This window comes from Oxyura jamaicensis, chromosome 1 (genome assembly GCF_011077185.1).
Source record: "Oxyura jamaicensis isolate SHBP4307 breed ruddy duck chromosome 1, BPBGC_Ojam_1.0, whole genome shotgun sequence".
In the NCBI taxonomy this organism is placed as follows: domain Eukaryota; kingdom Metazoa; phylum Chordata; class Aves; order Anseriformes; family Anatidae; genus Oxyura; species Oxyura jamaicensis.
In genome coordinates this window covers 81,828,905-81,855,903 of record NC_048893.1, presented here as the reverse complement: position 1 = coordinate 81,855,903, position 26,999 = coordinate 81,828,905, and the positions used below count along the sequence as shown (strand labels likewise).

Sequence of the window (26,999 nt, the reverse complement as noted above, 5' to 3'; positions counted from 1 at the left end):
TTTACCTAAGCTAGAGATCAAATTTGTATAAGGTAGCATAAGTGTGGGAGGTATTCAGAGAACAGCTATATATATATAGACCAAATATTCAGACAGACATTCAGTTTCTGTTTATCTATGTTACGTAAAACTGTAATTTATAAATGGTAGATTCTGAAGCATACACACCTATTTTTCATCAAACTAGCACTCTGCATTTGTAGATAACTGAGCTGTACACGTGACAATTAAGAACAGATGCCATATGACCTCAAAGTAACACAACAGAAATCAGCCTGTACAAAATTCCACTTTTATTTCATCTTCCTTGCAAGGCACATCAAAGTTTGGGGACTCAAAGACAACCTGTTTCCTTATCACAGCAGCACCTTCTGGATCTAGTGTAAATCTGAGAGCTATCTGTTCTCACCACACTATTTTCCCAGCAGTCAATTTGTGTTTAATATTGTTCAGCCTTTAGTCTCTTGCTTGCGTTGGAATGGACGATAAAATGTGGGAAAACTCTGGAGGTATTTCAGATAGTTCTGGATTAGAGATTTGATCTGCATAAACCCTGCTGTAAATAAAAGACTACCGACAGTGAAACCCTTACGAAATGCACATCCCTTTGGAGAAACAAAGTAATCAATATTTTTCTTCACATATGGCAAACATATTCCAGAGAAGCAACACAAACAGCAGAAAGAAAGAATAGAAAGAGTAGCTAAAATAAAACGAAACAAAAACTTCTTCAGGGATTCTAGACCATTCTTCCCCAGGTTGATGCAGAGAAAGTAAAAGGATACAGGAACATTTTCAATAGCAACTGCATGATCAATTCCCTTAGTGGGATCTTGCCATTATCAGTTTAGTTTTAAAGTGCAAGATCAGGGTGTTTCCAGTCATTACCTGTAGCTGTTTTTAGTAATTAAACACAAAAGTTCGTATTTCATAATCACGTCATTGTGTAGTGTTTATTGAAAAGTGAACAGAAGTGTTAATCAGAAGTGCAGTAACACTTCTGTGATCTACAGATTTCGTAATTTTCAAGATAGAACAGAAAATATAAGAATAATTGTGGTGTGCTAATCTACTGAGAACTCTCTCTTTTAAATAGCAAACTGAACCGATAAAACAGAAAGCCACTTTGTCAAGCATCAAACACAAAAACTATTTCTCTATTTTCAGATGGATTTTCTTTGCTTTTCTTCTGTCCTCTGAAAGTACAACCTACATCAATATCCATCCAGTTTTGGTTACTTTGCTTTACACTTCTGCCAAATCTTTGTAAACAAAAATAGTCTTTTTTAAACTATCCTTGGGGACTGCTACAGTTGCTGGAAAGGAGAGGCCATCTCCTTTTCATCTCTCTTCTTTAAAAAACAAAAAGAAACAAAAACTAAGCAATTAGAAATCTAGAAAAGAACATGAAATCAGGCAATAAGCTTTCTTAATTAGCAATAACTGCAATCCATCTTAACCTTTGTTCTGAGGAACAATCATCTTAATATTATATCATTCCTTAACTTACTATTTCTTTATCATACTAATGCAATTATCACATTAGCAAGGTTCCTGTCTCCTTTCCTCGCATCAACAGCTACACGCAGATATTTCTTTTAATTGCTTCCAGAGAAATGTCTGGTCCTGCCAATGTAATTGTAACAGATGAAGAGCGCATCGCTGTGTATACCTGACCACCACATACAGCTTGAATAGATTTATTCTGGGGAAGTCAACAAACCATTTCAGCCTGAGCCATTACTAAAACACTCTGGATTCACAAACTGCTATCATAGTCCTTCTGCTGTTTGCAGTGTGACAACAAGCTTACAAAAACCTGCTAAAATCAGACACTTCTGAAAGCTGTATTGATACATGTGGTAAGTACTAGGAAAACAATGGTTCAAGGTATTAGACACCACTCATAGAAAGCAAATATTTAATGTTTTATATTAAATGACAAGAAAAAAAAAACATTCTATCTGGACTGATAAGGGCATCCAGAAAAGTTAAGATAAAAGCTAGTAAGTATACTTAGCAAAGGCCAGCCAACCCATCATAACATAAAACAGAATCACCTTTGCTGTCAACTTCTGTTTGATAAAGCTGAACATATTTCAAGTCTAGCTAGTCAAATTTTTTATTGGTTGTTGAGTGCATTGGTTCTACAGAAGCGTCACCTGTAGCCCTGTCTTCCATTTATTGAGTCTAATATTTTCCCTTCAGGGACACAAATATTCTATCTCAGTATAATTATATTGTGAAAGATACAGCATGCTTTCTACGGCTAACTGCAATGCAAGATCCTCATTGATAATCTGGTAGGTTCAAGGGAATTCTGCATGTTGGCTATAGCAAGACCTGCAATAGCCATAGTTCATCTTTAAAACTCGTGAATGTAAGAACAGCAACATTGGATCAGACCAAATATTCACCTGACAGCAAACAACAGAAAAGAGTTTAGGCACAGAGAAAAGCATAGATACTCTTCTAACACAGGCTAAGTGTGGTGGCAGCCATTTCTGCAAAGGTGGCACCTCTGGTTTGCAACAGACCTCAAGAGAATTTGCATATTATTTTGTCCAGTCCTTTTTGAATCCATCTTCAGTTTTAGAAACCTGTATTTCCTTCCCCTCTAACCATAACCTGCAAATCATCTGTATTCCACACTGAAAAGCCCACGTCTGTGTTTCTAGTTGCTCATCTCATAACTAACTGAATTGTTCAGTTGCTTGAAGAAAAAAAGGAGGAAAAAAAAAAAAAAAGAAAAACAAACCAAACTGTTTTTTACTGCATTTATGGCTTGTAACTCATCTTGAGAATATTCCAGTTAATGTCAGCCTCAACCTGAATGAAGCTAAGTCAGCTTAGAGCCAAGTTAAAAGCCAAGCTTTTTATTCAAAAAGATTAACAGATTTGAACAAATGTTAATTTAATTTAAGCACATCTCCATTAGAATTCTGTGGTAATCTACTTAGATCAGTTTTCTAATATAGAGGAAAAAAGATGCAGGCAGTGAATCTGTCTTCATCGTTTCAATATCCATCAAGGACACGGAGCTATGATTATCATTTGCAGTTTGACAATGACAGGAAACTGCCTGTAAAGAACCACGTTCAGAAGAAAAAGTAATAGCTGGATTTCATCTCTTACTGATAAAATTCAGACCTTGTGTATATCACCTTTGCAGTTCTATTGCAAGTTGGTCATCTGTTTAAAGATGTCTTCACAACAGCATAAGCTATGATATATCTGCCTCTGTTGGAAATAACAGAAGTTTGCCAATTTAGAGTCAGTTATAGAAAGTTAATAGGGCAAGAAAATAAATTATACTCCAGGAAAATGCAGCGTGTGCTAGATCAGGCTTACACATACCAAGTAGGAAGGTAAGCATCGTTTGGCACAATCAGGAGAAGAAGCAATCACATATGAATTACCAGATCAGGTGGGAAAAGGTGTGTATGAAAAGGAGCTTGTATTGAAAGAGGAGAAAAAAAAATCCCAGAGAAGACAGAAACCACTGGTGATCATAATGCAACTAACACAAAACATACCATGCCAATCACCTGCAGGATATATTGTGCAGCTGGCAGATTGAGTAGAAAATGCCAAAACCAAAACACAGACATGTATTACTTGCACTTACGGCTGCACAGACTATGTTTATGCATTTATGAATTACTGTTCTGTGACCAAAATGATACTTACTGAGTTAAATTAATGATAAACGAGTATTTTCATTGTGCTACTCATAACACACTCTATTGGTTTTACATGGCAAGGTTTTGGTTGCAAGGGGGCTGCAGGGGTGGCTGCCGTGAGAAGAGCCCAGAAGCTGCCCCATGTTAGAGAAAAGCCAGCTGCAGCTGGCTCCAAAGGGGACGGCTGCTGGCCAGAGCTGAGCCTTTGAGCAACAGTGGTGCTTGTATCTCACACCTGTGAGAGCATGTTTAAGAAAAGGAAAAACTGCTGCCCAACAGAAGCTGGGAAAGAGGAGTGAGAAAATGTAGAAAGAACCAGCCCTGTAGCCCCCAGGTCAGTGCAGCAGGAGGGCAGGAGGTGCTCCAAGCATGCAGCAGCAGTTCCCCTGCGGGCTGTGGAGAGGCCCCTGGTGGAGCAGGCTGTCCCCCTGCAGCCCATGGGTCCCACATGGAGCAGATCTCCACGCTGCAGCCCGTGGAGGAGCCTACAGTTGAGAAGGTAGATGTGGCCTAGAGGAAGCTGTGGCCCATGGAGAGCCACCACTAGAGCTGACCCCAGTTCTTGAAGAACTGCAGCCTGATGAAAGCCCATGTTGGATGAGTTCAGGGAGGGCTGCATCCCAGGGTAAGGACCCCACACTGGAGCAGGGGACAGAGAGTGAGGATGAAGGAGACACAGAGATGAAATGCTATGGACTGACAGTAACACTCCTTCTCCATTTTCCTGTGCTACTTGTGGGGAGAAGGTAGAAGGTGGATCGGGGGAAGGTGCTTTTAGTTCTCAATGCTCTCTACTGTTATTAATTGGCAGTAAATTAAATGAACCTTCATCAAGCCAGGTCTGCTTTGCCCATGATGGTAACTGGTGAGAGATCTCCCTGTTCTTATCTCAGCCCACAAGTTGTTTCACCGTATTTTCTCCCCATGTCCTGTTGAGGCAGGAGAGTAAGAGAATGGTATGGTGGGTACCTGGCGTCCATCATACATGCATAAGCTGCTAGCTCTGCTTGGGAAATTTATAACGTATTTATCTCTAAATGGACTTCCTGATCATGGTTTCAGCCTCTTCAGAACAGCAGTAAGGGATGAATTTGAAATCCAACACTGCTAACATTTTCTAGGACCACAAACATGCAGAAGATGCAAGAATTCAGTAATGCTATACTCCTTCATTAACAGGACTGGAAAGCCACTTAACTAGAAATGATTCTAATATAACAGGGGCACTAACCAGTGACTGTCGGAACAGGAAGCACTTCTTGGGGTCGATCCCACAGGCTAGGATGGCAGCAGTGGTGTCCAGTATGTTTTGACGCAGGAGAGCTGGTTCCTTCGGCATGGTGAGAGAGTGCATGTCCATAATGCTGTATAGCACTGAGCTGTACTCTTCCTGCAGATTCACCCAGTTCTGAATGGCTCCAAGGTAGTTACCCAGATGAGGTGTCCCAGTTGGCTGTATGCCAGAGAAAATCCGATCCACAACCATATTCTGTTACAAAGCATTGGTAAAATTAACATAAGCATTTTTGACAAATTTTTATATTTTAGGTTATTAATAAAGCCTTACTTATGCTTGTCTCTTCTTTCCACTTTTCATTGTATTAAAAAACCCTACCTAGAGATGCCTAAAAATAAGCGCAATGAGTCAGTCAAAATACTCTATCTTACTGCAGAGACTGACAATTAGCATGATCTTAAATAGTCAGATCAAATATGCAAACAAATATAGCTGTAAACAAGATCAGTGAATGCTAGCTTTCAGAAAACAAGTGGTAGATTCTTTCATATTTTTTGCTCTGAAATTGTGTATTTCTCTTTAGTACATTATCCTTTCTGATACCAATACTTAGGATCACAACACAGGGAAATCAGAACGTTTTTATTATAAACATACACAATATCTAAGCAGATTGCCATCTTAACTCCCATGGACAGTACACTCTTATTCTAGCTGCAGAGAACATCCTGAGTGTTCCTGAAAGAAAACTAGTCCTTGATCCAAAGGTCAAGGCTATCAAAGTTCTGAAGCTATCCACCTTGGCAGCAGGAGAGTTTCTAAAGGACTCTAAAAAGAAATATTGCCATAGCTCAGGATCACACCTGGAATACCATCAACACAACAGCACCAGTGAAAACTCAACATCTGAAGGAAGTTCACAGAAACTGCAAAAATTATTAAGAAGCTGAAGTTGTGAGCAAAGATTAAAAAGTTTAAAAGATGTATAGCTTGGCTAGGTGACAGTTACCATCTTGGAAAGTTTGTTTTCCTGCATCTCAGTGCTTCATCTGACCATTTCTCAGAGCCCCAAGCTGTCAGCTTATGATCAATTACCTCCCTACTTTTCCAGGGAATTCCACCATATTCAGAAAGTAATTCAGTAATGCTTCACCTGAAAATGCTTGTTACATGCCAAGTCGTAAGAGCATGCAAGACTGCTCAACTTATAAACGAGGGTCTCAGCAACCTCAACAGGGAGTCCCAGTCACAGAGATGCACAATACAAACCATTAGACTCTGATGTGCAACAGGAACATCAACTTCATTATACTTCTGGCTGCATTATTTCTTTCCTGCTAAGTTTTACAAGCAACATTTATAAAAAGTTATAGATTATTTATTTACTGATATAATGTTACCATTCCTGTGAATCTGTTTTAAATGTAGGGGGGTGGGAGGAGGAAAAAAAAAGTCACACAACTATGAAATCATGCAAAATGGCAGCAAGAATCAAAGACAAGTACCAGTAATTTTAACTATTAAAAATAGAAGTTCAAATTGACTGCATTCCCTTAATTCTTCTCAACTTGGACTCAAGAAAAATGATTGAAAAAGTATTTCTAAGCAGAGTTTTTTTTTTTTTTTAAATAATAATTAAAAAAAAAATCTGTAGTTCAGAAAAGCCTAGCCCATATACTTCAAAATTTGCTGAAAAATTCTTACTTTCAAAGCAAGCCAATTTTTCAGGTCAGACAGTTAGCATTAGCATTTGTGCTGACAGGTAAGAGCAAGTTTGGGCTAGCAGCCATACAAATTTCTCTCCTAAGTGCCCACACACTCAAGTCCATGTGGTAACCCTCCCCCTCCACCCCAAATATCTGCTTGATTTCGCGGTATATTCCTGAGTCAGTTTGTAAATGCTCTTGGGGAACCTCCAGTACAGTAGCTGGAATGTTGCTTTTGCTGTGAAAAGCACACCATTTCCTCCAACAGTAATTCTAACTCCCAGTTCTTGTGCTCTAGTCCTTGACCACCCATACCCCTTTTCTCCATCACAAAAAATGTGATCATGCTGTACAATTCCTTGCTTGCCATGTGACCCCTTGTTTTCCTAGGAACCTCCATCAGAGCATTTATTGCCATCTGCAGAACCCCTGAATTCCTGCTAAGCTACTACCTGGCCTGAGGGCTGCAGCCAACTTGCTGTTAACTGAGCAAGTCCAGGTGCTCACCTAGAGAAGGAGGCATAAAGAATCCCAACATATATAAATAAAATGAAGTTTTGTAGACACTTGAAGATTCACTAGGGTTCAGAGCTGTGCTGTTATTATTAAGGACGTAAAGTGGTGGCAAAGCAATGCAAAAGTTATTTAGCTGGCATAACATTTGTCTTTTGCTTCCAGTGTTGCTCAGGGAAGAAAACGAGACTATAAATAGATGATCACTGAGATGGCGTTCTGCACCTAGGGATCCCAGAACAGCTAGTTGTTTCTCAGAGGACATTTCCTCTTCTCATCTCTCTGTCTCCCTTCACTCACTTCAAATCCTGATGCTCCTTCCCACCTTCATGTCTTTCCACAGCCCTGATTGTTTCCAGCATCCATTTATATGCCTGTTTAACCACACTATTCTACACAGCCTATGGTTGCTTACAGCTCCGCTCTTCGATTTCTTCTCCACATAGTTTCACCCTTCCCATGTTCTCATAGTATTTTCTTCCCCTACTTGTTTTCCCCCATTCCCAGGTGACCTCTTGCATGGCATATCAAGACAGTAAGGAGGCAGAGAGAATGCCATATGGTAAGGAGGCTATTACTGCCTTGACTCCAGTGGCTTTATATAGGATGTTTCCTAGCTGCACTGTTAGTATAGTTGAGAAACTACTATAGTTGAGAAACAGCTCTGCCCCCTTGGGGTAAACATCTGTTGTACCAGAAAGCTGGAATCTGCAGTTCACACAGGTCAGCTCATGTGCCAATGTCTTGACCCAAACACAGCTGGCACCCTGAGCCTGTGGAGAACAACTCTACCTACCAACCTCAGCCCCAAAGTCACACTGATTCCAGTATCTTGCAGCCTCGGTCCCTGCTTCATATGCTTTCCATGACATGTTCTTTATCTTTCTTCTCCCCTTCCAAGATCACTGCCAACTCTGTAGATTAAGTCACTATGAACATATCAGATGTATTAACAAAATTGTCCCTGATTTTATTATACTCAAAGAGATGGCACAAATGTAATAGAGACATTCTAACAGGTAGTTTGAAAACATTTTTCACCAAGAAAATACAAAATATTGGTGTCTCAATATGCACATTCAAATTCTGTACTAACACCAAATATCTGAAGGGTAGTGATGAGCTAATTAAAGATGGGTTTATTGTAATACTACATAAGTTAACATTTGGTGACACAATTTAAGTAGGAAAGAAAACACCCAACTACAATGCAAAATGGACATGGTTTTATATAAACAGAGAACAAAGTTCTCTGCCTACCCAGAAAGCAGTGTACCTGTGAAAGCAAGCACGGCATCTTTAATGGTGCTTGTATGTTCAAATGGTAAACAACTACTTATAAAAGGGTTGTTCAGTATATGGGCAATAAAGAAGAAGTTAAATGCAAGAAACAAACAGTAGCAGCATTATACTGAGTCAAAGCTCAGCAATTACTTAACTTAAAGTATGGAATTTGCAGAAACAAGTAAATCCAATAATGAAAACTGAGCTAGGCTTGACTAGCAAGTACATTACAAAGAACAAACCCACACTGGCTCCCAGCTGAGGGACCAGTTGACTAGAAGTCTTTCATCTTTAACTCCTTTGATTCTATTTAACAACATAAAGCATGAGATGTTACAGCAAATAGGGTGGTATGAAATATTCCATTGTGTTAGCAGAAGTCTATATTAAAACAAAAAAACAACAGAAAAAACACCCTTAAATGAATCTTGAATTTCTAGCACTAAAAATATACAGAGAACATTGCTCCTTTGGAGAGAGTTTATGTTCCCTGTTTGTTCACTCCGTGAGAAGCAGCGGGCAGCATAGCAGCATGGCAGGGGAGTTCTGCCTGGTACCATGAAATCATAGGGCTGGAATGCGCTTCAGTGAAGCTGCTAGGTTAGGGGATGGGAGCTGTGTGCTCCGAAGTACCGAAGTTGGAAAAGGATGAAAACAAAAGGAGTGAAGACTTCCCAATGGAGCAGAGTGAAAGCCACAAGACATGCAGCTCCAGCCCACAGGCACTCACTCATTCAGACATCTGTAGTAAAGCACAGTGTGAGCCTGCTGTTCGTATGTTTAACTCTGTATGGTGTGTGCACCTACACCACTAGTGCTGCATGTTAATCTACACTCCTGTTAAGAGCACGGGATCCAACAGAAGTTTTAACATCCATTGCTTGTTTTCTCTCAATACGACATCTGCATGGCGATTCCAAATGCCACAGTGCATTTCCCGGCTGCACTTCTAAACAAGTTTGGTCTAAACCTGTTAAGGATCAGGTGTCTTCTTACCTACCTTCTTTTTCAGCAGTGAATGAGCGACTGCTGCTCCTCGAACTGGAACAGCAGCTGACAAGTAAATGCTCTGGAACTATCAGGAATAAGCATTACATTCTTGTTGCAGAGTGTGATGATCCCAAATAGCCTGCATCTATTCTGAATGCCAAAGGCTACACCGGAAAAGATGACACCTTCCCAAACCCAGTGCTGTTGTTTAGGACCAACGCTGAGCTTGTCTCAACAGGTCACATGTGCAGTAAGGAGAGCTACAATTGTCAAGGCCTCCGTTTGGCAGTCAAAACCACACTCATTCCCTGCACATAACAGACAAGTGTGCCAGAACTGGAGAACATAAAGTTGCTAGAGTTTAGGAGACATACAAATGGCATTTCCTTAAGTCTATCGCAAATAGTTTTATTTTGAAAGCTATGCTGTTTATAGCATGCTTGTCTAGCCAAAATAATTCTTGAAAGAATATTAATAAAAATCAATGAAATACTGTTCAGATACATGGGAAACATCTGCATGATACACAATTTTCTCATGTTAGTTATGACATGGACAGACTGGCTCAAAGAGCACTGAACCTTATTATCTTTAAAAAAGAACATGCAGACTGCATAAAATACACATTTACAACAATCTACCAAAGCAAGAAATTGTTTGAGGAAGAGAAGGGGGAATTCAAAAATACAGCTACCTTTGATTAAGTTCCCCTTATTTTTTTGTCATTGGTGGGCCAAACTGTTTTCACACATTAAGCAGTCATGCTACATCAAGAAACAGTCCCTTTCACAAGTCACAGGAACCCTACAGAAGGAGGATTTTAGGGGTTAAGATGTACACCTCAGAAAACAGGCATATGACTCTCTCATCTGTTAAAGAGCACACAGAGAAGCTTCCAAGCCCTTCAGCAACCCAGCAGCACGTTAGAGCAGCTATGCAGTCCTTTCGGTGCTGGTAGCTGCACATACTGCATTTCCAATTGTGTTTAAAAGCTTTTTGCAACCTCCAGAGCAGGATGCCATATGCTCCTTAAACTATTGCAGCTGTAGAAGAAGTTTCACAATAAAGTTTCTCTTTCTCATTCCATGGCTTTCAGCTGACTCAAATTTACTTTGTTAATACCCTCTAATTTAGACATCTGTACAATTTGAGTACATATTACTCAGATATAGGTATAATTGATATCCAAACAAAATAACAGCTACAAGACATCTTTTTTTAAAAAAGCCCATGTAAAACAATTACATACTTAAAAATTAAATTAAAATACATAATAGTTTCTTTAGAGAAATCTGGAAAAAACATCTTCCTTTAAAATTAAAGATTACAGACTCTGGAAAGTAAAGAGTTTAAGATTCTTTTAGGAACAAGCATGGAAATGTACAACTAGCTATAATCTAGAATTGCTTTACCAAACTAAAAATCAAGTGGAAAGCAAAACACATGCCCATTACTAAAGGCATTTCATTCTATCACTGACCATGAACTTACAGGGCTCTTTCCATGAGCTCAGCACCACATCTGCAACTTTAAAAAGGGCAAGTCTTCTTTTGTTTATTAGTACAAGAAGCCACCTCTCTCTCCTTTAAAATTATAGGAAGTTGCTATTTTTTTTAAAAAAAGATTTTTTAGATTCTTCACCAGGAAGAATTTATTTATTTTTTTAATTGGTCAGGATAAGACCCAGGCAAGCTCAAGTATGAACTGTCTTTATACTGCAAGACACAGCATGGACAGAAATATAGCTATTTAGTGAGGGAACCTGTGATTTGGGAAGCCTCAGACTGTACCCACTCAAAAGAAGAAAACAATCCAAGTCTCTGAAAGTAATGAGAATCCACACTGAAGAGATTCAAGATCAAAAAAACTCCATGTCACTCCAAGCAATTCTTCGTATCCTGACTGTGCCCATCACGTTTAGATTCATCTCTCCCAGAATTCATAAAACTAAGTTAGATGTATTTATCTGGCATGGTCAACAGAAAACTGCCTCTCAAACATGCAGCAGCATCAGTCATAATGCAGTTAATTTGATTCTCAAAAGGAGTTACACAAATGAAACGAAGTAAAAGCATTCACAGGAATTAAGCTCCTTAAGCTCCTTTTCTTTATAACTTCTTTATAAAACTGTATTTATAACATAAATATTGCCATCATACACTTGAAAGACGTCAGGTGAAGACAAACCTACAAGTATAAAGAAATCTTATGCCAATAATTGAATCTCTTCCTTGTTTTAAAAACAGAAAAAGCTAGCATCTGTTCAAGGAGATAGGAGAAAACTACCAATGGGCAATTCTCAAGACTGCTTTCTCCTTTTCATTTGGTATAGGAAAACATTTGCGTAACTTCATAAGAATTCAGCTGATAAGAGTCTGTTATAAGAGCTACTATTTACCACAACAGACCATAAGACTATGGCATTAATCCTGGCCTAGAACTACAGAGCTTTTCAATCTTCTGGTACCCAGGGAAGGGGGAGATGGACACTTGTATTTTCAAACCCGCCTCCTCCAGCCAGATATAGAGATATAAAAATCAGCTCCTGGAGAATCTGCTAATTGTATCATCTGAGTAGCAGAACATAAAGGTGAGGCTTCTGAATAATTTCTTTGGTCTGTTCATAAATCTAACCCAGCAACTTAACTGATGGGAGATGGACTCCTGCATCTACATAATGCATCTAATTAATATTTTAATTTTTAGATTAATTAAAAGAAAAAACAAACAACTCGCTCACAAGCTCACCTTTGGGCTGAAACACAAGCAATAGTTTTCAAGGCTGAAAACCTCATCATTACTGAAGATTACAGCAGTATTACAATAGCTGTAACAACAACAGCTGCAGCAGAAATCACCCTGCAACCCACACTGATGGTTGCTATTCACATGCTATAACATTTAGCCCCTCCACTTTATTTTGATAGCCATGTAGTCAGGGCAGAACAGGTGAAGAGGCGAGCGAAGACTGCAGCATCCAAGCTAATTCTAAACACAGGTGGCGGGCAAGACGGAGAGAACAGGAAGTCGACAGGAGAATCGCTGCTGACACGTACGACAGGCAAGATTGATGGCTTCCCTCTCTAGTTTTCCCCACTGTGTAGGCACGCAGGGGGTGGGGGAAAGGGACGGAGAAGCTGCTGTGCTGGCGACATAACACACCGCACAGCCGCCTCAGCGCTAGCACTGATTAATGAGACTGGAATGACTCAGGAAACAGCAAAGGATCATTCACAGACATTGCTCTTCTTGTTATAATTTTATCCGTGGCGGTTCATTTAGTCCTAGCTGTCCCAAACTGAAGCAAGTTCAAAGTTGCCAGAAAAAAAGCAAATGTGAAAGTCAGGGGGAAGAAAGAGCAGTATTAAGTAAACACAGACAGGAGTAAAACACACAAATTAGAATTTTTCAAATTTCAAATGTGAAGATCCTCCCGACAGGGATCAAAAAGGGAGGGAAAAAAAAAAAAAACAAAACAAAAAACGAAAAACTTGCCTCAGCCTCAGAGACAAAAGAAATTCTTGAGCTGACAAAAGTTCCCAACTACTGCATTTTTTGCATCTGTCTATGATTTTTTATTTCCCTCATTAATACTTTGCAACTTCAAAGCTCTCGTTTCTAAAACGATACGCTGGCTTAGCAGAAAACTGTCTTCAACCAGCTATTAAGCAGCAAATGCAGGGTAACCAGAAGTCAGATTTTACTAGCCAGGGCATATATTTTAAAGCCTAATTGGGACAATTTAAGTGTTAATGCCACTAGAAATAGAAAAAAAAAAAAAGTAAGAGGGAACCTTAGAAGCAGTCTATGTACTACAGGCTTTTATTCATTTATTGGCTCTTAAGCAATTACTTCTCTGCAAAGTTGCTGTAGAAGCCTTTAAAAGATGTTTATCTCAATCTTTTAATTCAATACATCAAATTCATCTGGTACAAATGCTATTTCATCATGCTTAATTCTTAAATTTAGGGATTAAAGAGCTAACATTAAATTAGAAAGAAAACATATTTATACCAGAGCAAGATTTCAGATTAATAGCTTCTCAGAAGGGCTTAACTCACTGCTCAGAAACCAAACTAAATTAAGATTTAAAGAGCACTGCCTGGTACCCCTTTCTTGAATGTCAAATACATTTATATTTAAACTTAAGTAAGATTTTAATATTTATATTTAAAATGAGAAACACATTTAAAGGAGAAACATTTACAGCATATACTAACCCCACTCTATAAATTTAACTCTGCCCTCTAGGGCTAGCAAAAGACTGCAGAGTAACTGCGTTGGGGTTAGGCTGCCCTCTCATGCTGCCTCCTTGAAGATGACTAAGCAAATGGATCCTTTCATGTGGTGTGCTGTGTCCCACAAACGTATTCTCCCATTTGCCTTTATGAGCTCCACGTGCCACTCGATGTGCTAGTGACAGCTGTACTGACAGGCGCAAGGATTATCTGTGGCAGGTTGCTGCAGTTCACACCACCGCACCGCAGAGTCACCTCCGAGCCCAAGACATCGCAGACCTGTCCCTCCTGCGCAGCGTTAAACAGGTGACATAAACTCCGGCTAAGGGACTGCGAAGCAGCCGGCAGCTCACAAAGCAGAAGAGCTGGCTCAAATACTCTGCAGAGGTCTTAGCACAAGAGGCAGTGTTAATCTCTGACAGAGCGAGAAGGGTTTGTGTGCAGTGGGTGAAGTAAGCAAGCACACAGCCAGCTGCTGTGACCGATCCTACTCTAAAACACAAAGCCTCCCCGAGCAAGGCTGCAGGCTGATAGCCTGATTTTTGTGTGCTGTGCTCCATACAGCTCTCCATATCAAGTGGATGGACAGCATGCCATGGCACCTGTCCAAAGCTGTGGCATAGCCCAAAGGGGCACAGCTCCTGAACAACACACGGACACAGACGCTGCTGCTGCACTGCCTGGTTCCAAAGCCATGCGCTGAACTGCAGCTGATGGTCTCAAACCGTGCAAGACAGGCAGCACCCTACAAGCCTTAACTCCTCATGAGCTACTCTCAGACCATTTGCCCTCCTTTTTTAAAAAAACTATAGCTTCTTTAAGGAAACTACCTATTCACACACACATTAACTGCAGGCTCCATTAGCCCATTTCACCGAAACCCGGTGAAATACCCAGTTAGTGCCCCTCTAACAGGAGGCTGCAGGGGGAGCTAAGCCTGCTGGACGACCAGCAGGAGCCTTCTGCCCAGCTGGGCAAGGCACCAAGGTCAGGCCAGCTCCACACATGCTACCTCCAGATCCCTTAGGTGACACACACAATGCTCACAGCTGAAAATATGATAGTTACACAGACCTGTAGGTACTGCTTACAAGGCAAAGGGAAAAGAAGAGGGAGTTACAGAGGCTTATTTCACTGCGGAGAACACACTTAAGACACACACCCATAGGAAAGCTTACTGAACTTTGCTGAATGAGCAGCAATTAAATACTAAACACTTGAGGGCACAGATGCTTGGAGACTGGAGACAATTCTCCAATGCATCCACCAGGTCTGCCTTCCTCCTGATCCAGCTGCAGCCCCATGGGCCGTACAAAGCACACTCGCACAGCAGCAGTCAGTGGGCCAGGAGAGAGCAGAAGCTTCTACCCCACTCTGGGACCTCACCCAAGAGGTTACTCTGCATTAGTCAGAGTAACTGCAATTTTTGGAAAATACAGGAAGTAATTTTAAGAACCTAGAAGAAATTACAGCTATAAACAGCAAACAGCAGTACTTCTCAAGACCTAGCGATGCCAGACTTTTCTAATAACCTTCTACAGCAGAAGAGATGCTAGTAAACAGAATTATTAAAGGTTATAGCCTGATTTTTAGGGTCTCACTTTCCCATAAGCCACAGAAATAGCACCTAGACAAAATACTACATGCTGGGGGTGGAACTGGACAGCTAAAAACAAACAAACAAATAAAACCAGTATTTATTGATGGCTTACAGTGGGTGTGGAAAGATAAACCAATTGTAGATTTGCAGGGTTTCGTCCTGAGTCCAGTATTATTCAGTACTTTAGTATCTTCATTAGTAATCTTGATGATGAAATAAAGAGTATTTGTTAAATCTGCAGATGACACAAAGCTGGAAGGGCTCAAAGAGATAAATAGAGAGGCAAAATGATCTGAAAAAATTGGATGCTCTTTACCAGGAAAAAGGACATGGATATTATACAGTGAGAAATACTGAACTGCACAAATGCAGGAAGAAGAACAGCTGTTTAGGCAACAACAACTGCAGAACAGGATCTGAAGTTTGTAACACTATAGAAAGTGAAGACTTAATGTCATGCTTATGCAAAAACACAGATTAATAAGCTACAGCAAAAAATGCACACGAATACATGAATAGAATCAAAATTGAAAAGGCACAAAACAAATCTCTCACCCTACTCATGATGACAACGGCCTCAAGCTGTAGCAGTGGGCCAAGATCTGGGTCTGCATTTCAAAACAGTGGTAGAAAAAGGCCACAGAAGTGTAACCAAGTCTAATGAGAGACCTCAGAAATAAGACTATGGAGGAAAGCCTAAAAGAACTGAGGTTTAGTCCAATGGAAGGAAAATTGAGGAGAGACAAGATTTTAAACATGCCTTAAATACATAGCCCTCTACATATGACTTTTGAGACCACAGTTAATAGGTTAAGAAAAAATGAGCTTAAGTTGCAGTAAGAAAGATTCAGACCAGATGTAAAGAAAACTTTTCAACAGCAAGACAAAGAAAACATTTCAGAAGAGCGCTTACAGAGGTTCTGATTGTCTAACAGCAATGAAACAGTTATAAGAAAATATTTTATGAGATGTGTTGATAAAGACATAGGAGCAGCTCACTTCTATTTTGGGACAGCGGAAGCACCAGACCACCTCTAGGTGGGTCTCTTCCAGTTCTCTGAGCCTATGATTTTATGTAACCATGACTAAGGTCAAAGTGAGATGAACAAAGAAGATAGAAGACAGCTCTACTTAGACTGGCTAGATCTCACAGTAGCTCAAGATGCAAGTCTTTCTTAACAAAATTCGAGATTTGAGGCCTTTTCACAGGTAGCAGCTATACACTGACATGCTTTGAAAGACCATTCTGTGTTGCTGAAAGATGTGAAATGCTGGTTAACATTAACTGCTTGTAATCTGGTAAATACCCACATTCAGAAACGTACACCGCTTTAATAGAATAAAACGGATAGCAACAATTGAAGAATTAGCGCTCATTTTGCTACAAGAGATCAGCATTAAGAAAGTCATAAATTATTTATACGTTATATCTTATTTGAACAAACACATTTTAAGTATTGAAAACATTGCAATCTTAAAACAAACAAAGAAACAAAGCTAAAGAATGACCCCATAACTAAATACTTCCCTGCCAGAGAAATTGGAGAAGTTTTATGTAGTATCCAAATGTCTTAAAACATCTGATGACTGTTGATTCTCCTCTGACCTCTAGCTGAAAGAGAGTTCATTATATTTCTTATATATTTTGTTCGAATGAAGAGTCTGCATGCCACCAAGATTGCCCTATGGGATATAAACAAAGACTATCAACTTACATCTAGAGGGATGTTTTTTAAAAAATAACTTTTTTTTTTTTGTATTTTTATGTTTCTTCAGAATATTATCCTAGAAACTCAAAGAGTAGCTCATTTCCCCTCCATTGTTTTATTTGGCAATTACCTGTAGCTGGGAAAAGTTGTCTTCATTTCACATGGGGCCAAAATTAACACAGCTGTTTAAAAATTTTCACCTTGTGGTCACTGTCTGAAAAGGAAAATTTTAAAACCACCTGATGACTGTTGGGAGAACTTAGAAAGTGGAAGTCTCAGTAAATTCTCTAATGTTGTACTCATGCACAAAGAAAATGTCACAACTAGTCATCCTTGTCTCTGCTTAGGAGAACTATCAAGTTGAATACTTTAGACAGAATAATCACCTCTATCAAAGACTTCTACAGCATTTAAAAAACAAAACAAAACATTTTCGGAAGTGAGAAAGCAATACTTGGAACTTCATTTAAATTGTTTTTAATAAGTCAGTCCCCAAATCACCAAATTAGGCTGTTTCCACAGAAAGGACAAATAAGAAACTAGGAATGGATGAGGGAGAAAAACACAGGGAGGTTCATTTATGCTCAGGTCTTGCCCTCAAAAATGGATGGAGCCAAGGCATGATCCTGAGTCCAGGAGCACAGAAGCTCATCTGGAAGCTTCAGCTCAGAGACAAGCACTGACCCCAAAGACAGTGGTCAATAAAAGCTACATTCTCTCCCTAAGGAATTGTACCTAACGTTGGGTTGAAGATAGGATGAGTGTAGTGTCTAGATTTCCATTGCCTGTGCTTGAAAGTGTAGGCAAGCAACTATTGAAGTTACAGCTGGTGAAATGTTCAGTATACAGAGCAAATTCTTTGCTTACAAAAGAAGGATTATTTTATATATACATTTTTTAATTTTGTGGATTTGTAGCATTACAATTAAGGGTTATCATGACTGAGGCCTATTGCATGTAAAAGTTTGCAGAGCATTATGTGAGATTAGAATAGCTGCATGAACTCCATCCATGTCACATCATACCATCACAGTCCCAACCGTGCTGCACTTTGAGCCCAGAATTGTCAAATGGAAAGTTTCCTAGTTCCTGGGTGACACTGATTTATTTTAAAGATGGAATCTCCCTCACTAACTTAGCTGTATTACCCAAATCAGCCCACAGGAAACCAGAAAAACTGCCGACCCTCAATTTGGATATACAATTTGTACATTGGTGTCAAAGAAGCAGACTGTACTGCAGTTATACCAGAGATGTATAATATTCCATTCTTCTTTGAATGTATTCTGCTAGAGACTCACAATCCATTTAGCATGGCTGTGAACTGTAAAAATGTCACTCTGAACACCACCTTTGGCTGTTCTGACCTCGCTTAATGCTTGATGAACATGGAAAGTGCTGACATTGCTTTAACTCTGCAAAGATGTCAAATGTGAATATATTCTAAAACAACAAAAAACATTAGAAATATATGGAGACCAGAAGTACACGTTCTTGGTGGTAGCAATTACATGGGTTAATTTGTTGCCAGCAGAGATGCAAAATGAGATTTGGTTAGGAATTCAGAGGGCTGGACCCTTCATTCCCTTTACATAAGCAACAAAGAGGCTTTGAAATGTTTGAAACCGTTTTGTTCTTCTGTGCAAAGGAAAGCACCCTATGGATGCCTATTAAGTAAAGTCTTTCCACTTCTTGGCAAGTATGTGATTTCAAGAAAAATATTTGCAAATGGATAACCCAATTCAAGTAGAAGTCAAAGACCACCTTTGAAAGAAACTTTGATGTGGCTATAAAAAGATTATATTTACGAAGGATAGAATAATGTGGTTCTGTCATCAAAAGTTTGTAGCTGCCCATAATTCTTTGCTGATGTTAATGTAAAAAGCAACACTGGTAAGCAGAAAAGGGAATGCCCACGAGACCTTCTAGGATTAAGGAAGAATCCCTGAAAAGAACGGTTTCTGTTGTTGGATAAGCTCAAAACAGGCTATTTAGCTGCCAAAGGACAGTGAGCATGAAAGCAAGTGACAGAAATAGTTGCTATGTGAATCTTTGGTCATTTGGACCAAATCATCACTCCTGAGATCCTTTGGAAGCCTGAAATCTTATTAACACGGAAATGCTGAAATATCTTTTCCAAGGCAGAGCTACGCGGCAGATGTCAAAACCAGAACTACACACCTGGAAAAAGGAAAAAGATGATGGTGAGCTTAGAAGCTGTAAAGATGCTAGCAACTGAAGTTTTCTGAATGCTGGCCAGGAACTTTCCAGGTGAGAACAACAGTTCAACATCCAGATTGTAAGGAGAACACTATGAAGACCATGGTATAACGATATTTGATTGTCACTGAGAGTATGTGACCAGAAACAACAGTAAGAAGATTGCACTGATTGGATTCAGAACCACATATTAATACTCCATTTGTCAGATTGGGAGTACATATACAATGTCAACTCACTTTAGCTTCTGCATACTTCTGGGAATTAGGAGAGTTATACAGGAGCTTTGAGCCTCAAAAATGGCAACTTATCACTACTTACCCTTGGGATCTCTCTGCACAGGAATTGAAATATTGACACATGCCTAGGTGGGATTACCCCCCTTTGAAAGGGCAATAAAAAGCACTTACGTTACCTTCTGATGTGTACTGTAAGGCTCCAAACCCCTTATCTATAAACCAGTTAATGTAAACAAAACAGTTCTGAAAATGCTATCTAAATACAAACGGAGCATTACAGAGCTCTATCTGCCTGGTTATGAAAAAAGCATCAGTATCCCAGGTAGTGGTTTGTAACGTGACCTATGTGCAACACCATGAAAACTGAGGAACCCCCTATTAGTGGTCCCTGCACACAACACTAATTCTTTATTCAGACACCGTGCAGATATCACAGAAACAATTGGATCAACTTCACCTTTGCAATGCTTGTGACAGCTCCATGCAGTGAAAGCAAGCCCTAGCATAATTCAAGAAAACCTTGAGGTTAAAAGTTAAAAACAGACATTTGATTTCTGGTAGCAACCATAGATGTGGTTCCCCTTCTTTCTTCCCCTTGTAGTAAGAAGTTCAATATACTCTCAAGGTAAACGATACTCCACAGTCCAGTAGATGAAATAGATTTGCTTGATACAACACAAAATGATAAAGTTTCCTACATTAATTGTCTGAGCAAGGGGCTCCAAGAATGGTATTGTTGCAGTTACTAACAGTTAACAGCTCAAATAACCGGAAGGAAAATAATTTGAAATCACTACTTACAAACTCAGCAGAGCTCAAAAAATAAATGATCTAAGGTGACGGAACTGACTTAAAGTTTAGGGGTTTTCTTCACTTCAGCTTCTGATTCTACTGTAATTTGAGTCAACTTCATAAAATGCTTGTTCATCTAACCCTAGAGTCCCAGGATAAACCACAACTTGTGTCATGGAAAAAGTAATTGTTGAAGGTCTAGAATAGCACTTGTTGTAATAGTAAATGGAAATTCTATCTGCCAAAGAAACAGCATTAAAACAAGACCCCCAGTCTGCAGTCTAGAGACAGAGGTGATCCACTACAGACTGCACTATTCATGATATGTTTGTCCAATATATGCACCAGAGAAATGTACACAGAAATTCAACATCCAGGACTGCCAGTGTAGCATCTTTCATTAAACTCACTCTACAAAAACAAGTTAATAAAAACAGAAGTCTCTCAAGAGAAAAAACAGGCTCAGCCAAGAGACTTAAAGCAAGGGCCAGAGGGGGAAAGAATGGTGGGACTCTACCCAAGCCCTGCCAAGACGCCAGAATAAAGGGCCGTTTCCTGCTAAAACAGTCTACATTTGCCAGACTTTATTGTTAGAACTCCATTATGGCAATGAATAAGGCCATTTCACGCCTCAAAGATGCTTCATTTCTGTCTACAATGGGGGGCTCTCTCTTGTGTAGCTACAACACTGGCCAAAATTTGCTACAGACGAAGCATTAAGCAAGGCAGATTAGCAGAAGTCTCTCTCCAACTGGAAATTCTAATAACTGTGTGGAAATTTGAGTTCTCCCAAACCCAGTGAAGACTCAAGATATTTATATTCTCACTGCATACTAACTTCCATTCACCTCTGAAAATGGTACACAAGCTAATGGTTTCATATGCTAAATAAAAGAAGATATGCTAAAGGTTTAATCCGGAGGCTTGAATACGCTGCTAAATCCAATTGATTTCAGGAGCAGTCCGTTAACTGAATCATGAGCATCTGTGCCCATCCGCAATAGACAAAAAGTTAACATTTAAGAAAATGAGAAATTAAAATAAATAAATAAATTTGGCATCCATTTCTGTGCACAAATTTACACAGAAGCCACTCCTATTTGGGAGGTACGTCTCTTAGATCTTTCCTAAAGGTCACAGTAGATTACAACATAATGAACAACCTCACACTGGACACAGCGCGGGTTTTTGCTATCATACAGACATTTGTATTTCCAGCTTTTTTCTCAGTTAAAAGCACTTTGCTGCCTCCAACCTTCATGCTCTCTAGAAGAAAGAGATGCTACACCAGGGACTGCCACAATCATAAATCCAAGGCAGGCACTTAAACTCTCTGCTCATCCATCAATCTCAGTACACAAGTGCCTGGATGGTCGTTCTGAAGCTGACCTGCTGCAGTAACCTGTGTACAACCACAGCTTGTTACGTGCATCTGGGGACTAATTTCATTAATGATTAACAAAGTGATCCCTATGTAACAGCAACGAATTCAAGATGGGAACATGGTCTCACATGGTCCCCTTTAAAGTGTTTGCATTTCATTTATAACAAAGCTGAATGATACTAAACATCGAGCTCTAGCTTCCACTACAGTTTTTACTCCTATCTTTGATATCTGTAAGGATTAGGGCCTGGTGCTTTCAGTTCCCACTTTTCTCCCTAGCTCATACGGTAACTATAGCTAAAAATATTCAAGGTTAAATCTGCTATTTGGGAAAAGGCATTTTAGTGGTTCTCTCTAAAACAGCCCTTCAGTTTTTATCTTTATTGCCTTTTTCACAGCAATCTTCATTAAAAAAAAAAAAAAAAAATGAAACATGGCCAATCACTAACATAACCAGCACAGTAACAATGGAGTGATCAGGTGGCCTGAATAGAGAAAGAACAACACTTCATCAAAAAATGAATCATATTTCATCAACACCATCTAATTTGAAGATCTTTTAAAGTACTAAGAATGCTGGCGTTCACAAAGGCCTAACAAAGTCTCAGGAGACCAAAGAAGGACAAATGTCATTCCTGTCTCCAAAAATACAAGACATGAGAAAAGAGGCAGTCTGGAAGGTAGTCTGCTTAGCATAAATTCTCAGTGAACAAAACCCATTTTTTGTAATTCCCTGGAACATAACTAGAGGGAACAAAACAATAGCAAACACGGACTTCTTAAGAGCAAAGCGTGCCAGACTATGGAGCCTAACCTTGGCCTCAGGAAGCTGCCACAGCAGAGGAAGAAACAGTAAGTGCACCTTGGTTTTAGCACCAACTTTGGTCACAAACTGTGACCAAAAAGCAAGCTAGGGAAACGGATTTATCCTGTGGCATTTTTTTGTCTATTAACTCATGTAAAGGTACAGCTACGCTCCTAACTGAGCTGCTAAGTTTACCAACATGTTGGCTAAGATTCCTTGGATTTGAAGGTCTTGTTTTTGCAATGGTTCTGACCAAACATTCACTGGGGATGTTTTCTGTGCAGTGCTCTAAAAGAGGCAGAAGCAACATCCTTGGGACTGCTGGACTCAATTTTTTCTCTGTACAACCTGAACAGACTCACTGTCCTGAGTTTCATTATAGCTAATCCAAAGTTGAGTGCAAGGAAAAAAATAAAAAAGGGCTGAATTCTAGTACCAAAGATGAAAGTATTTGGTATTAAAATAAGACATCCCTTGTGGCTAGAAGAAGCAGTTCTGTATCACTGAGAGCTAAAAGAAAATCCACTTTCCAGTGAAGCAGAATGCTGTTAAAGTTGGTAAGAGATGGAGGTTGTAGGATATCAAAGCACACAGCTTAGCAGAGACAGTACCACCTCTGCAATAGATCATACGTGAAGGCCAGGGAAGGCTTACGCATAGAAGAGGGAAGGAGAAAAAGAAGCAAAAATGGAAAGTTCATATTTTCATTAAAAGATGCTCTCAGAAAGAAAAACCACAGAGACATTACAGTATTCTTACAATAACAGTGATAGCTGCCTGGCTATTAGAACGGAAAAATGGTGCTAAAGGCTCCTAATATCTTCAGGAAGGCCAATAACATATAGAAGTAGGCTTTTAGGCAAAAGGAGGAAATTCTTTAATGTGAGGGTGGTGAGGCACTGGAACAGATTGCCCAGAGAAGCTGTGGATGCCCCATCCCTGAAAGTCTTCAAGGCCAGGCTGGATGGGACTTTGAGCAACCTGGTCTAGTGGAAAGTGTCCCTGCCTATGGCAGGGGAGTTGTAATTAGGCAATCTTTAGGGTCCCTTCCAACCCCAATCATTCTGTGATTGTATGGATTCCATCTGGGTGCCTGGAAAACCAGCTAGTGGTGCATGAGAACCTATAATCGAAAGCAAGACCTCATAATTCTTCTACTTCACTGAGACAACATAAACAGTAAAGCATGTGTCTGAAACATACTATGTAGCAACAGTGATGTAGATCTGAACAAAACAGAGTCTGAAGGGGATACATACAATGCTGTCTAGATTTCTCTTTGACCAAATCCTAAGTCCATTTTGAGGTGTAAAGGAAGAAAGAAATATCCTGTCCAAGAGCTTAAGTTCACACCAGTACAAAAATGCATGGCAGTTAGTCACAGACATTGGTAGTACTGCTGACAGGTAAGATTTTCTTCCCCAGGCACCTAACTACATACAGTTCATGAGTTCACCTCATTCACATAATCAGTGTTTTTCATCAGCAGCTGTTGTGGTTAAGAATGCCCTTTGCTGACAGGACTAAAACTCTGCTAATTCATATTTTATCAAGTCAGATACCAACACCAACTGACTTACCCTACATTATATTTTCCTACTGATACTTTAGGCTATAGTTGGATTTCTCAGAATATTATTAGTAATTCCCTGACGTACCTGCTAGTTGCCATCTTTAAGACTGTCTTACTAAAGAAACAAACTTGATGAAATGATTTCCCATAACCCTGGCTTACAGACCACTGATGAACAGTAAGTCAAGGAGTATGAAAGTAAGGTCTTAAAAGTCAAGATACTCAGAATATAATTAACCTCTCCACAAAACATTATTTTCTTCTTAAACAAGTCTATTGTGTTTACATATTCCAGTTGTGTAGTAAAAATACCTACAACACCAGGAACTTTTCCACAGCAGGATAAATCCAGCCTAATGATGAACTGTGCACTCCAGTGAAACACAGCTGAAATCACAGAAATTGCATCTGCTAATAACTACGACTGTATTATCAAATGCTTAAAATATCAATTCTTTTAGGGTGCCAATAAGTACATATGACTGAAACTTGAAGACAAACACATTTCCAGCTTGAAATTTGAATCTTCTGCATTAGCACACAGCAAATACATGATCCATTCCAAGCTGTCTGCCGTAATAGTTGAACTACACCAAAGTGCAGTCTGGCAATAGGAACAGCGTAAATGAGGAAGCCAGTTTTTTTTTTTTTTTTTTCTTCATATTAGAGTGCAGTTCTTTCCAGATAGCCATAAGAGGGCACTTAAAGTGAAAGTGACAAAAGCCCACAACATATTGGACTTGCAAATTTGAAAACAAACAAAAAAAAACCAACAATTTAAATTACCACTATTGTTTGTGGGAGCGTGAGAATACAGTAAGAAATAAGTAGTAAGAAGTTACATAATACTAACTTTGAGCTTCTTGGTTTTTAAATTAAAAACATTTATAGAATAACAGGAAGGAATTACATTCTCACATGCACAGCACATCTAAAGGACATCAAGTAAGAGTAAAGACGTGACAAAGCACCTGATGAGTAATCTTGATCTAATGGGCGATTTTAAGCTGGCAAAGAAGTTCGAGTCAGAGAGAATATTGAGACATAACAAAGCCAACTCTACTCAGAGCAGATTTGTCTACTATGTAGAATAGAACAGCAATCTTTTCAAGAGGCATGAAGGCAGGGGAGATTATCTGTTAGGATACTGATTGGATCCCAAAGAGCTACTGTGAGTAGCTGAAAAGACAGGCACATACAAACCTTTTTACTACTTTTGATACATTTTGCAGTTCTTGCTCCAAAAATGATTAATTGTTTGAGGCATCTTTGCAAGATCTGCATGTTGCTGGCTTTGGCAAACGTATTACAGGGACAACATAATAGTTCAAAACTTGAAGTGTTATAAACCGAGGAAGACTTAGGTGCACATTGATGAAATTAAGTCAAAGCACCCAAAGGAATGGAAATAGCTAACAAGCTTCTTGAGTGTGACGTGTCAAGACCCTTCAGGTCTTCCATATAACATTCAGAGTAGTCTTATACACAAAATTAATTCCAAAACAAAGAAACTTAAAATATAAGTGGACACCTTACCTCTGCCCCATAGAAACATCTAGTAGGAAGTGTACAATCGCTAAGTGAAATATCACTTATGAAAGTTTTCTATGGAATAACAGATTCTCCCTCTTTCCCTCCCACTCCACCTCCTCAAGAGTGCTCCTTTCAAAACAGGGCAGAATCAGGGTCACTTGCATGCTGTTAACTGTGTTGACACACAACTGCAATGTGCCCTCATTTCTTAAATTTAACCTTAACAATCCTAGTTCTGAAATAATTCACTCATCCCTGCAGCTCGTAATTCACCAAAACTTACCAATATGTAAATATGTATATATATATATATTTGCATATTAGTTTTTTTTTTTTTTTTCCTGAAATTTTCAGAACGTTGTGGTTGAGGGGAATACAGTTGCTGCAAGGTCACAGCCAGCATGGATAGTGAGAAATCAAAAGTGGTACTTGATCTTCCACTTTTCCCCTTTCTCCTCACGGGCACCCTGAGATGCGGGTTGCCTGCACTGGCACCCATTCCTAGATGAACTGCTCCACTATAGAAACATAGAATATAATTCCAGATTTAGATGATATATAAATGTAAACATGGTTTTCATGAAAAAGCCAACTGCCCAGCTATGCGCTCAGGCAGCCCCGCGTTTACACGCGTTTATTTGCCTTCTCCTGGGGGAGCTCACAGCCACCCGCGGAACCCAGCGCTCGGGGCGAGCAGTGACAGCCGGAGCCGCCCGGGGGAGCACCCGCCGCTCCGCCCCGCCCCTGCGCATGCGCGGAACCGGTCGCGGCCGTTGCGGGTGGGACAGGGCGGCCGGGCAGGCCCGAGCCCGAGAGACCGGGGAGGGCCTCGCGTCCCTCCCGGTGCCGTTACCTGGGCGAGGGTCCCGCGGCGCGCGGCCCGGATCAGGCCCCCCGGTGTCGCCATGGCGGGGGCGGGAGGGGACGGGGGGGGGCGGGGGGAGGAGAGAATGAGGGCAGAAGCCCGGAAGGGCTGGCGCATGCGCGCAGCGCCCCACAGCGGAGCTTTGGGAGGGGTGGTGCACGGGCGGTCACGTGGTGGCCGGGCACCGCCCACCGGGGGTGGGGGGAGGCCGCGGCCGTAGAAGCGGTTGGGCTGTGGAGGTTTAACGGGCCGCCGACATTGGGTTATGGCAGTCCCAGCTCCAGGCTGGGGACATGTAGGGTACTCGTGTGCATCTGCAGTGACGCCACTCAGCACACAGGTGGTTATTCCCAGCAGCCAGCTCGGTACTGGGCAAGATCGGACCAAATCCTACCACAGAGTCAGAGAATCACCTAGGTTGGAAGAGACCTCCAAGATCACCGAATCCAACCTCTGACCTAACACTAACAAGTCCTCCACTAAACCATATCCCTAAGCTCTACATCTAAACGTCTTTTAAAGACCTCCAGGGATGGGGACTCAACCACTTCCCTGGGCAGCCCATCCCAATGCCTAACAACCCTTTCAGTAAAGAAGTTCTTCCTAATACCAACCTAAACCTCCCCTG

General features: G+C 40.3%; 1 protein-coding gene across 5 annotated transcripts in view; it reads right to left on the bottom strand.

The window, feature by feature from the left end:
- Positions 1–26,495, bottom strand: part of WARS2 (tryptophanyl tRNA synthetase 2, mitochondrial) — a 47,685-nt gene extending 21,190 nt beyond the window's left edge. For 2 of the 5 annotated variants that reach the window (XM_035314474.1, XM_035314467.1), the window contains exons 1-2: positions 26,360–26,495; positions 4,915–5,172 (exon numbers count right to left, since the gene is read on the bottom strand). In XM_035314474.1, coding sequence (XP_035170365.1) covers positions 4,915–5,172; positions 26,360–26,488 — 387 coding nt within the window. In that variant the 5' untranslated portion in view covers positions 26,489–26,495. Of the gene's footprint in view, positions 1–4,914; positions 5,173–13,633; positions 13,985–17,090; positions 17,175–24,289; positions 24,361–26,359 lie in introns of those variants that run through there. The other 3 variants (XM_035314489.1, XM_035314481.1, XM_035314494.1) reach the window with 3 other exon arrangements.
- Between the last annotated feature and the right edge of the window lie 504 nt (positions 26,496–26,999).